Raw genomic sequence first — 13,532 nt, forward strand, 5'->3', positions numbered from 1 at the left:
TCTGTCTGCATTGTAAATGTGCTGAGTATCAGGTATTGGCTGCTCCCGGTGGAAAATGTTTCTTAAATATAATACTAATAATATAATTTTAAACAGTGATCCTAATATTAACAATAATTCTAACCAGAGATAACTGGAATTATTATCATCTGACTTTCTGGGTATGGACCATCGCGGATTGTTTTACTTTCACTTCTTCACAGAATCTAACAGCCGCGGTGGGAGATGAGAGACTGAGAAAGATTTTTACCTGAGCAGATGACGCCGGCATCATAGAAGTGTGACCAGGTATAGTGACCCCATTGAGCTGACTTACAGTCCCGCAGAGAGGCTTCGGTCCCGCCGCACTTTACATTCACCGTCACAACGGGTCCGGACCCTTCCCCAAAGTGAGCCCGGCCCGGTGCAGAGACTGCGGTCCCGCAGTCCAGCTCCCGACACACAACAGCGGCGTCCTGCAGGTCCCAATCATTGCCATACACAGTCCCCCACTGCCCCCGGTAGTGAATCTCCACTCTCCCAGTGCACCGACTGCCCCCATTCACCAGTCTCAGCTTCACCGTCTCTGTAAAATATCAGAAATATCATCAAGCGGTTCTTGTGTGTTAAACCCACAGGTTCCCAGTGCACAGACCCTCCCCATTCACCAGGTATGAATTGACAGGAATATCAGTCTGCACTCAGAACCCTAATAAAACCCGGAGTATATATTACACATGAAAAAAGGAAAGGGAAATATTAATACACGGTGCAAACGAGCAGGGAACCCGGAGACAGCCGAATATTCCCACCAGCACAGCGGCTCGAAGGAGAACTGGATGGGGACAGGCTCAGAATAGTTTTAACCTGCAGAAGTGGGGAGATGGGCGTGGCTGTAATGATCACATGTTTACGTACTCAGAACTCATTGGACGAACACAGTGAGACCCCAGCACCAGGAAAGAGCAGAGGAAATTGCACCCACACCCAGTACAGCCAATGAAGACAGGGCTGGATGGTGATGTGATCTTGATGTCAGCGCAGATTGGTTAGCTGGACCGTTGGGCCGGCAGCGGTGTCAGTGGAGCTGATCCTTCACACTCTGCTCTTCAGAGACCCTCAGTTATTGTCCCTCTGCATGAAGACAGCAGTCATCTCTCAGCTAGGTAACAGTGTGAGTGGAGCTGATCCTTCACACTTTGCTTTTCAGAGACCCTCAGTTATTGTCCTTCTGCATGAAGGCAGCACTCATCTCTCAGCTAAAATTAAAGATCTTCAGTCACAGTATGAGGGACACCCTCCCTTTCTGACTCTCAACTGGGCAGCGGGTTAATCCGTGATCAAAGAAAATGCTGAGATTTTCGCCCAAGCTTCATATTTAATGGGATGGATTAGAGCAGAGAGATAGCAGATAGTGTGAAAATAAAGGGCGATTACCTGACGGGTCAGCCTTACTGTTCCCAGGTCTGCCTGAAATGAGAAGTTAACAATTAGAGTTCACTGGGGCAAGAAATGAATGAAACTGTCAGAAAGAAAAAACACAAATACAACTAACTGCAGGGTCATTATTCCCGTGCCTTGCAGAAGAAATTATATCGGGATCTGTGATTTCATTCCTTAAAACAGAAAATACAGTTTCTGCACAACATTAATATTGGTAATGGGATAAAATATATCCAGAATTGTTTTCACATATACACACACTGACATCCGGATACACTCTCTCCTTGTGCTGACGGTGGGTGGGCTTCATGTATTACCAGTGTGAAGGTGCCTGAGAAGGCGATGGTGATGGTCCTCTCCCTTATAGAATCTTACAATGAAACAGCACAGAGGGACGCCATTCGGCCCATGGTGCCTATGCTGTCTCTTCGTCAGAGCAGTCTAATTAGTGCCACTCCCATTCCCAATCGCCCTGTAAATTTGTGCTGATGGTGCTCTGATCATTGATGACCCGTATGTAGATACCCTGAGAAGAGGGTAGTGATGGATACCCTTTTAAACCCACACTGATGGCACTGTCAGTGAATTCAGCTTTCCGATCTAAAGTTCGAGAAGGGATGGCAACACAAGTTAAAGATTTTCCGATCCTGCGGTAGATTTCAATGCCTTTCAATTTACTGCAAATTCTTCCACCTGTAACTTTCAAAGTATCTGTAAACGTGTAATTGGGCTATTCTGTCGTTCAATAAATTACATAGCTTCCTCAAACGAAACAAAACAAGATTAACGGTCTGTCAGCCTCCTAACTCCGTGCTGACTGTTTCTCAGTAAGCTCCTGCAGTTCTGATTCTCTTGTAACCTGCCATCACCGACGTGCCCTGTTCTTTTACCCATTAATAATGTTCGATCAATGGTCCCCCCGTTTACTGGTTAAGCGTTTCTGCTTTTCAAAAATTCAGTTACTCGGTTGACCTGAACCCAATCCCCCTGATCACAATGTGTCTCACAGATCTCCAGGTGTTTTTCTATTCTCAACATTATATACTACAGACGGTGTGTTGACCTGATCCCAATCCCACTGATCACAATGTTTCTCACAGATCTCCAGGTGTTTTTCTATTCGCAACATGGGGTGGCACAGTGATGCAGTGGTTTGCACCGCAGCCTCACAGCTCCAGCAACCCGGGTTCAATTCTGGGTACTGCCTGTGTGGCGTTTGCAATTTCTCCCTGTGTCTGTGTGAGTTTTCTCCGGGTGCTCCGGTTTCCTGCCAGAAGACTTGCAGGTTGGTAGGTAAATTGAGCATTATAAATTGCCCCTAGTATAGGTAGGTGGTAGGGGAATGTAGGGATAGGTGAGGATGTGGTAGGAATATGGGATTAGAGTCGGATTCGTATAAATGGGTGGTTGATGGTCGGCACAGACTCGGTGGGCCGAAGGGCCTGTTTCAGTGCTGTATCTCTAAACTAAACTAAAATTATATACTACAGGCGGTGTGTTGACCTGTTCCCCAACTCCCTGGTGAAATTATATCTCCCATGTATTATTGTCTCTTTGTATACTCTGGTGATATATTATAGACAACGGGACACCGATTCCTGTCCTCAGCTGTGCTTCCCGAGTAATTTTGAATGTGTTACTGTTTCCCAACTATATCTCACTGGTCTCTTAATGATCCTAATTCTGGAATGTAAAGAGTGTGTGATTTCCTCCCAGTCCTGGAGCCTGAGCATTCCTACTAACTTTCCCTGATAATAGTCAGTTCCCACAAATTCCCCTTTTCCAGTCACCCAATGACAGACGTGGGGGAGGGGGGGAATAATCTTTCAGTATTTACTGAAAAACGGTTCCAGTCTCAGTGTTTCTGTAGAGTCCGTGAATCGTCTTCAATCCACTCATTCATTTCCCCTACTCTTCATGCATTTATCATTTCAGCCTGTAACCATCCATGTCACGTGGGATTTTTTCTCCAAATAATCCAGTGGTTCAAGGAGAAAGCCCACGAACACCCTCTTAGGGAAACTAGGGATAGACAATACATGGGTGGAGGACAACGTCGCCAACATGACGACAGTGGTTCAAGAAAACACCCCGTCATCCTGTCTGGATAACTAGGGTTGTTCAGTAAATTCTGCCTGGCCAGCGAACTCATATCCCGAAAATGATTTTAAACAATTATAACCGAGATACCCATACTTGTCTATTCGGCCTGTTTATCTCTTGCTGTCTCAGAGAAATGTTCAGTCAATCCCCTTTCTCAATCAATACTATTTTTCCATTTATCTGCACTACTCCTCATTTCTGCTGATTCCTCCATTTTGCTCTCAGATCCTTCCTCGCAGTTTCTAACTGCTCTCATTATTGTTCTTGAAAAAGTTTGAATGCATTTCTGTGTACCGTTTTTCAAATCTCCGATATATGCAGAGGATATACTCACTATTCCAACACTCTTCTGGTCGGCCTCCTACCCTAGGTAAACTTCAGCTGATCTAAAACTCTGCTGCTGTTCTCCTGGCATGGACAGTCCCGCTGTCACTGACTCCCGGATCCCAACGCCTTAGATTTCAGTGTTCACACCGTTACCTTCCTGATGTTTAGACTAATGGGTTTAGTGCAAAACTGTTAGGTTATTTTAACATTTTATACATATGTTAAATTACTATGGTACCGTATTACTGCAAACAGTAATATAGAAATATTAATTATTAATAACAATAAACTCAAAGGAGGTGAACAGAAATGGGACAAACGTTGGATATTCAAATCCCAAAATTTAAACTCTTGAATGTGTTACAAAACCAGGGACAGCGGTGGTTTAGGGGATACAAAATACAGTCAATGCAGAGAGTTTATGAGTACATGCTTCGAATGGCAGATTATTAGATGGGTCAATAATCAAAATAATTATATTATATCAAACTATTTTACTTGAAATTTGAGCTACTTCCACAAATAAATGAGGTATTTTGGATTTCAGAAGCAAATTAATTGATAGAATTACAGTTATTGTAGCTTACACTCACAAGCAAAGCACTGGACAGAAGGAAGTCATATCAAACAATCCGGATTCTGTGTGTCAATACTATTATCAGTAACGTTTAGCATCTATCTCCATAACACATCAACGAGTGTCTGAAGAAACGTTACCACGGTTCGAAATAACCAAACACGCATCGAACCTTTACAGTACCGAGAAAAAATGTTCTGTGCACTGTCTGTTGAATTTCTATATGCAAACAAATTCAGGATTTGTTCCACAAGGTGACCAGAGTATGGCACATGTAGAAGGAGATAAAAGAATTTAATAGGAGTAGGATTAGGCCATACTGCCTACCCAGACTACTCCGCCATTCAGTAAGATCATGGCTGATCTATTGCCCCAGATCAACTTTCCACCTTTTCCCAGAGATTGGGAAACAACTCTGGATCTTTCATTAAACACTGCATCGCACCATATATAAAGTTTGGGATATGTGGAAAGAGATTCCAAAATACGTCTGGATATTAAATACTACATCAAATGTATGAATCATGTAGAAAGAGACTGAGAAACACTAATTATTACACAACACCGTGCATATAAATGTATGAAATAGAAATCATGATTTAATGTCAAAAGACATAGTTTTGAAGATTGTCAGTGACGAAATAAAATTGTTCATCCGCCAAATCGCCTGAAAACAGCAGCATACTTTCTGGAGGGTATAATCGATAATCAGTAAAAATGAAGCAATATGTATTCCACCTCCAGCTAATATATTGTACAATATTTATTGTCCTTTCTGAATATTCCAAATGCTGTACAAACTATTTAATCTAATTCTCTCCAGCACATGGCACTTCACTGAGACATTCCGGGGACAGAAATCTCAATGTGCGATGAGTCAACTGGATGCAGATCCCGGTATTCTACAGTTCTGACTCCCATACACTCGATTGTAACACTGACTACTTTCTACTTCCAGGAGTCTCCGTTTTAAACGTCTGATTAGAATTTTAACTTCAGTCTGCTGCGTCCGTACGAGAGCCATAGGAAACAATATAAAACCAACTCTTGCCGCACTTCTGTTTGATTTTGGTAATAAAACAAAATTTAACTCAAATTATCTCTGGAAATGCAATTAAATATTCATCAGATGACAAATATTAGATCCGTTTTTGCTTTTTGCGACAAAAATGAATAACAGTTCCTTATTTGAATTTGATGAACTTAAAATCAAACAGGACAGAATGTGTTCAATGACAAATTTATAAATTAAGGAAACTGTTTCAATATTCACTTGTACGATTTCAATAAATGACAAATCAAAATAAATATGCACATGCCCCATAAATTGATTTTGATCTGGGGCTAATAGCTAAAAAAAAGTTTCAGGGAGTCAGATAGATTTCATACTTTCTCTCTGTCCTATGGCTTGCAGAAAATATTCTTAAATTACCTTAAAAATCAGAATTTTAGAATGCAATCCCTTTCACAAAACCAAAAGAAAATTAATCATGGAAGTCTGTAATAACATTAAGGGAGCGTTTCCCTGTCGTGAACCTGCATTTGCTGTCGATAGGCATTAACAAATGTCACCAAACCCGCACTGGAAACAGTGAGAAACTGTCATATTAATTATTACTTGACGCTGTTCATATGAATATGTGAAATAAGTTGAGAATTTATAATACAAAGTTCTAAAGTTCAAGGTCATCATTAAGTAAACAATAACAAATGGAAAATCGTCCGGAGATTTTGGAATATTCATTAACATTATCTTTGGGAACGGCACTTCACAATGACAGTAATAACTAATGCTAATTGAAATAATATTGGTTCTGCTACAGTTAATACATTATACAATATTTATAGATCATGTACAACACTCGAACGTGGAACAAACTATTTAAATCATTTCAGTTCCACTCAGTATATCACACAGGGTCAGACAGCACTTCTACTGTGAAATAACTGGGACAGAAATGCCCGCGTGGCTTCGGTCAGCAGTAGATTTAGCTTTGACTGCTGTTCTATAATCCCTGCATTACCATCGACCCCACACCCCGAGACCTTCTATTCTCACTGTGATCACTTTCTACTGCTAGATTGCTGTTGTTAAATAATCTGCTTAGAATTTCAACTTCAGTCAGTTGTGTCGGTACGAGTGCCGCAGAGGACCAAATAACACAAATTGCCACGATATTTGTTTTCAATTTTGCATTTAAATCAAAATTCTGCACATGTCCCACTTGGGAATTTAGAAGACGTGTTAATAAGATGCAAGATATTATAAAAACAATGTTTTTTGATCGCAAAAGAATGGATAATTGTTCCCTATTTAATATTGATGGAATGTAAAATCAAACCAACAGCCCAAGATTCGTATTCAACGTGAATTCTACAAATGAGATAAACTATTTCAATATTCGCTTCATATGATCGCAATGAATCACAGTGTTTTTTGTCATAAAGCATGCCTGCTTTTTAAAAATGATTCTGAGCAACTAGCGATTGGAGAAACGGATACAGGGAGTCATGTGCAATTCATTGTTTATCTTTTCTGTGGCTTGAATACAATTTTCTTTAAATAATCCACAGAACAGGCTTTTACAATCCAATTAGTTAATATTCACGGAAATACAATTCGTTAAACACATCAAGTATCTGATAACACTGGGACTAAGCTGGCCTGTCAGTAAACCAATAAAGTTTGTAACAGACAGAGATTGATAAATGTAACCAAACACACACGGGAAATAGTGAGAAACAGAATGGAATCATCAATGGAATAAAACAACAAATATCGAGCCGTTGGAACAATCATAAAGAACAATATCGCTAACTCTTTACACACAACATGTCACTGTGTGAAAATATGTGATTGGGAAAACTTAACTATCTTCAGGCACTGTACAAAAAAATGGAGGCAATAGAATAATTAATTTAATATAAAAGATACTAATTTTGAAGATCATCACTAACTGATCAATAATACAGAGCAAATTCCCCAATGATTTAGGAACTTACAGTGACGTCATTTTTTGCAGAGTGCTCTTGATAATTATACTAATCATGAAAACGAATTGAAAAATATTGGTTCCACCTCCAGTTGAGTGGTTATTATAGATTGAAGGTAACACTTCAACATTGAACAAATTATTTTAAAATATTTAGTTTCATGAACTGTATCACTAGGAGAGCAGACAACACTTGTGTTGAGAAACATCTGTTTCAGAAATGTGTGTGGCGGTTCATGGTGGCAGTAGATGTAGTTTTGACTGGTGATCTGCACTCAGTGAGATAACTTACACCTGACTCTGATACACTCTATTCAAACAAAGACGGCGCTCTACTTCTATCAGACTCGCTTTAAATACTCAGATTAGAATTTCAATTCCAGCTGGCTGTGTCAGTATAAGAAACACAGGGGGAAATATAAAACAAACTCCCGCAGTCTTTGTGTTCGATACAAATTCAACTGGGAATTTAAAATACCTGTTAATTAGATGTAGAATATTCCAAACTCGTTTACTGTAACCAAAACAATATTACTGTCAGCAATAGCTCAATTGCTAGCACTCTCGCCTCTGAGTCAGGAGATGGTGGGTTCAAGTCTAATTCCAGAGACTTGAGCACAGAATCTAGGCTGCCACTCCAATGCAGTGCTGAGGGTGTGCTGCACTGCCCAAATTCTTTCCATCGGAGGAGACGTTAAAGCGAAGCTCCGTCGGCCCTTTCAGGTACACTATTTGGAGGAAGGGTAGGGGTATTATCCCCAGTGCTCTGGCGAATGTTGATCCCTCAATCAACATGTCACACACAAAAAAAGTATTCTGGTCATTATCACATTGCTGTTTGTCGGCGCTTGCTGTGTGTAAATTAGCAGCCACGTTTCCTATATTACAGTATGGACAACACTACAAAACAATATCGAATTGACAGCAAAGCCCTTTGGGACGTCCTGACGGCGTAAAATGCGCTATGTAAGCGCAAGGCATTTTTATATAAATGGGGGTTTATTCCTATTTGTAGTTGAAAGAACTTAAAATTGAAACATTCAATCCAAAATTTGTAGTAAATGAAACTACTACAAATTATATTACACAGTATCCATTTCATACCATCCCAATGAATGACAACTGAAAATAAAATAGATCCGTTTTACGTAAATTGATCTCAGACACTGACATATTCTATTCTAACAGCGAAGTGTCTCTTTTTCTAACAGACCCTGCTTAAATCGACCCATGAGATTTTCAACGCCAGTCTGCTCTGTACGAGCGGCTGGTAGAAGGCAATAAACAAGTGCCAATATTTCATTAAACTCTACACAAGAAAATTAAAATGTATAAAGCATTATTTACTTTCTACATCTCCTGAATGGGTTCTGTATTAAAGATGATAATTAGATTAATAATATACATCTTGTAATAATAATCAGTGTATCAGTAAATAACATAATGCATTCAAAAATCTGTAACTTACAGTTCAAAAGCTGCAGTAGAGACAGGGTCAGGAAGGTTTGCATCATGGTTCTGGCGCTGGGTACAGCGATGAGAACAGAACATTACCCGAACGCAGTTCTCAGACACTAAGAGCTCCTTGCAGCAGCTTCTGAAACTCTGGCTGTTGTGAAAATTAATTCTTTGACAGAAGTTTCTGCAGAAAAAATGTTTTCTTCCAAATAACCAATAGATTTTGACTTGTGTGAACCGTGAATTACAAGCTGGTAAAATACACCAATGAGACGAAATGTGACCATAAATGGATAAAATGAACCCAGGTTCCAACTACCAGCCTATCCTGCGAGGATAATGACGTGTGACAGTTTGAAAAGTAAATGAATCACTGATCTGGCGTCCAGATCATAGATTCATAGATGCACAGGAAAGGCCATTCGGCTACTTTAGTCAGAGTCGTCCCTTTGAAAGAGCTGTCTAATTTATTGTCACATATGTAGCTTTTTCACGTAACCTGGAAATTATTCCATTGCAAGCACTTGTTTAATTGTCTTTATAAATTCCTCTGGAATCTGATTTCATCACTCTTTCGGGTCGTGCTTTCCAGATCTAAACAAGCCTTAGTGTGAAGAAATGTCTCTTCACTACCTTTCTAGTTATTCTTCCGGTTCGACAGAGGGTCTCGGACCCAGGCCCATCTCTGGAACCGCAGAGAAGAGGTAGGTGAGGCGGTGTCACCAGAGCCAGTACGCAAGGCCCCGGCGAGAGGGCCTGGGCGGTTTTCTTGTGCTGCAGGTGGAGGGAGGTCCCAGGGAATGAACTGGTTCCTGGTGGGGGTGCTCTGTGCGTCACAAATTGGCCATGAAGGAGGCAACGCCCCACCGCACCCACAAGGCCACAGGGAGAATGCTTCGTTTTACAAGGTGTCCTCTCTATATGGTGGAGGACATCGCTGCTGGTAAGATCCCAGCGGCGGTGGAATGATCCCATAATTGTCCCTTAATTGGCCACTGAAGATCCTCAATCTGCCATTGGGCGAGAAGGCTCTTGTCGGTCTATGCTGCCTCCAGGATCACTGGACGATGGGGAGGCGCTGGGATCCCCATCCTGCCAAGTCCCTTGTCACACACCGCTTTTCTCCGTGCCCCCTCCCCACCCCTCCCGGCTTCCAATCACGCCTCTGGGGGCCAGTAAAATCCTGGCCATGATCTCTGATGACAAACGTATTCATGAGAGGAAATAAGTTCGCATTCTTACTCTACCATAACCCCTCATTATTTTGAACTCTGTTAGATCTGGGATGGCGGGACTGGCGTATGAGGAGAGATTGAGTCGGTTAGAATTATATTTGTTGGAGTTCAGAAGAGTGAGGGGGAATCTCATTGAAGCCTACAAAATTCTAACAGGACTTGACAGGGTAGATGCAGCAAGGATGTTCCCGATGTTGGGGGAGTCCAGAACCAGGGGTCACAGTCTAAGGATGCAGGTAAACCTTTCAGGACAGAGTGAAGGAGAAATTGCTTCACCCAGAGTGGTGAGCCTGTGGAATTCGCTACCACTGAAAGCAGTTGAGGCCAAAACATTATATGTTTTCAGGAAGGAGTGAGATACAGCTCTTGGGTCCAAAGGGTTCAAAGGGTATGGGGCGAAAGCGGGAACAGGTTACTGAGTTGGATGATCATCCATGATCATAATGAATGGCGGAGCAGGTTCGAAGGGCCGAATGGCCTACTCCTGCTCCTATTTTCTATGTTTCTATCCCACTGAACTTTCCCTGCTCCAATTCGAAAAATCCAAGCTCCTGAATTCTGTTTAGTTTTTTTTAGTTTAGAGATACAGCACTGAAACAGGCCCTTCGGCCCACCGAGTCTGTGCCGACCATCAACCACCCGTTTACACTAATCCTACACTAATCCCATCACATCCCCACCTATCCCTATATATTTCCCTACCACCTACCTATACTAGGGGCAATTTCTAATGGCCAATTTACCTATCAACCTGCAAGTCTTTGGCATGTGGGAGGAAACCGGAGCACCCGGCGAAAACCCACGCAGACACAGGGAGAACTTGCAAACTCCACACAGGCAGTACCCGGAATTGAACCCGGGTCGCTGGAGCTGTGAGGCTGCGGTGCTAACCACTGCGCCACTGTTCTCTCCCTGTAAATGAATTCCCTCACCCGTGGTGCCTTCTTGATAATCCTCCTTTGTACGTTTTGCAGGGCCTTGAAATTCTTCCAAGGTATTCGTGCCCGGAATTGCACACAGGACGACAGCTGAGTCATAACAATTGATCTATTAAGTAGCAGCTTGATGCCCTTTATGTTTGAATTCAATAACCCCATTTTCAAATCAAATATCTCGTACACTTTCTCAATCAGCTTCTCTACTTGCCCTGCAATCCTTAAAGATTTATGAACATGCATTCCCCTGTCCCTCTGTTCTTGCACCTCCTGCAAATGGTACTATTTATGTTATATTGACATGATGCTGTCACAATGAACATCACTTCTGACTTGACCACAATAAATTGCATCTACCGTTGATCTGCCCATTTCAGCAGACTGTCTACCCTGAAGTCTGCGATTATAATATTCACGATTTAATGCAGAGCCATGTTTTTCACCATCCACAAATGTAAAAATTATACATTCTAAACCCAAGTCTATGTAACTTGCATGAAGAAAGTAAGAACAATAATCTTAAGACGAACCCCCGGGCAACAGTCACTCTCGCCTGTCAGAAGAGCATCCATTCACCATTGTTCCCTCCCTCCTATCTCTTACCCAATCGACTACTCGAGCTGACATCTTCCCTTTAATAATATGCATTCCCATTTTCTGAATAAGTCTGTTATGAGGTACTTCGTCAGCATTGGATGCCCAAATACACAAGGCCTACTTCAGTCTCTGACTTGATTAAAGAACTCAATCAGTTAAGTTACACGCGATTGGCCTTTTATAAATCCGAGATGTTTTTCTCATCTTACCTCATGCTTCTGCAAGTGAGAATTAATTTTGTCCTTGATGAAGGCCTCTAGTAGATCTCTCAACTTTCACTGTGGTTAGACAGATTAGCGTGTAGTCACATGGTTTACCCTCTCCTCTCGTTTTGAAAAGGAGTCTAACGTTTGCCAAATTCCAGTTCTTTGGCCCCAGTGCGATGTACAAGGAGTATTGAAACATTGTGGTCAGACCTGATCTTATCTCCAACCCAGATTCCTTTATCTCCCAGAATGCTTCCCATCTGGACCAGGGATGTTGTCGACATTTAGTGACAAACTGTTTAGCAACGCGTTCCCATCTATTTTATCCTATGCAGGATATCTGCATCCCTCTCCTCGATTGGGACATTAATTTCAGCCTCTTCTTTTTTGAAGGCAGTTGCAAATTACTCATTCTGTACCTCAGTCACGCCCTCTGCCTCGACAGGAATATTTATTTGCTTCTCCATAATCGGCTGCACCGTTCCTTTATTTTTACTTGTATATGTTTGACAAGATTTCTGAACCCCTTTACTCTTAGCTGCTAATCTTTTCCATGCTTTCCCTTTGTCCTTCTTGTATTCTTTTCCAATTCTCCCTGTGCACTCTGCTTTCTATTTGTTTTGAGATTATATTCTTGATTTGGAATTTGTAATGAATCTCTTCTTTCTCTTTTCCTTTAACTGACAATTCATTTTTCATCCAGAGAGTGCAGCATTTAATTCCCCATCTTCACCTCCAGATTTGAGTACTCCAATGCATTCGTGGCCAAACTCCCTGTTTGCATCCTCAGTCATCCTGAGGACATCCAAACCTCTGCTGCCTACATACAACTCTCGCAAGGAGACGTTCATCCATCACCTCTACACTCACATTAGCTTCTGGTCACACACCTAAACAATATTGAAATTCCCACGTTTATTTTATAATCTCCCCATGAGCTCTTCTCTCCCTATCTCTGTAATCTCTTTTAGCCCTATAAGATATTTGTCCTCCTTCAATTCCGGATACCTGAGCATTCCCAAATTTAATCGCTCCACCGCTGCCAAGATCCGAAATTCTGGAATTCCCACCATAAACCTCTGCCTCTCTACATATTTTTCCTCCTTTAAGATGCTGCTTAAAACTTACCACCTTGACGAAGCATTTGGTCATCTGACTTAATATCTGTTAACGCTGCTCGCTATCAAATTGTGTTTGATAATATGACTTGGAAATTTTAACTATGTAAGGACACCTCATAAATAAGAAGTTGTTGATCTTGTTTTCCACCTTCTCCTTTACTCTTCTCCAGTTAGAAGTGTGCTTTAGAATGAAGTGTATTTAGCTCTATGCCACCGTGGCTGAAAGGGCCTTTGAACCTCTCCATTCCAGTTCCACTATCATTCCTTCCATCCTTCCTTAACCATAATGAAGTTGCGCTTACCCTCAACTTTCACTCCACCAGACTCTACATTCAATGAAATATCCTCCATCACTTCTGCCAACTTCACCACAATGCTCCCACCAGACATCCTCTGCTCTATTTTCAGCATTCTGAAGGTACAGCTTGACCCACTCTTCCTTCACTCAAAACACCCACTACTCTTCCAATGTCACCTCCCCAGGCAAGTGTTGGTGATGCATGACCTGCCCTTTCACCTTCTCTTCTTCAACTGTCAGGACCACAAACAGTGATTTAT

General features: G+C 41.6%; 1 protein-coding gene across 1 annotated transcript in view; it reads right to left on the reverse strand.

Annotated features, from left to right (window-relative positions):
• LOC137358867 (deleted in malignant brain tumors 1 protein-like) overlaps positions 1-9,024 on the reverse strand; it is a 29,860-nt gene extending 20,836 nt beyond the window's left edge. The window contains exons 1-3 of the mRNA XM_068025084.1: positions 8,891-9,024; positions 1,417-1,449; positions 251-565 (exon numbers count right to left, since the gene is read on the reverse strand). Of these exons, the coding sequence (XP_067881185.1) occupies positions 251-565; positions 1,417-1,449; positions 8,891-8,936 (394 nt within the window). The 5' untranslated portion in view covers positions 8,937-9,024. The remainder of the gene's footprint in view (positions 1-250; positions 566-1,416; positions 1,450-8,890) is intronic.
• Between the last annotated feature and the right edge of the window lie 4,508 nt (positions 9,025-13,532).

This window comes from Heterodontus francisci, unplaced genomic scaffold (genome assembly GCF_036365525.1).
Source record: "Heterodontus francisci isolate sHetFra1 unplaced genomic scaffold, sHetFra1.hap1 HAP1_SCAFFOLD_157, whole genome shotgun sequence".
NCBI lineage: Eukaryota > Metazoa > Chordata > Chondrichthyes > Heterodontiformes > Heterodontidae > Heterodontus > Heterodontus francisci.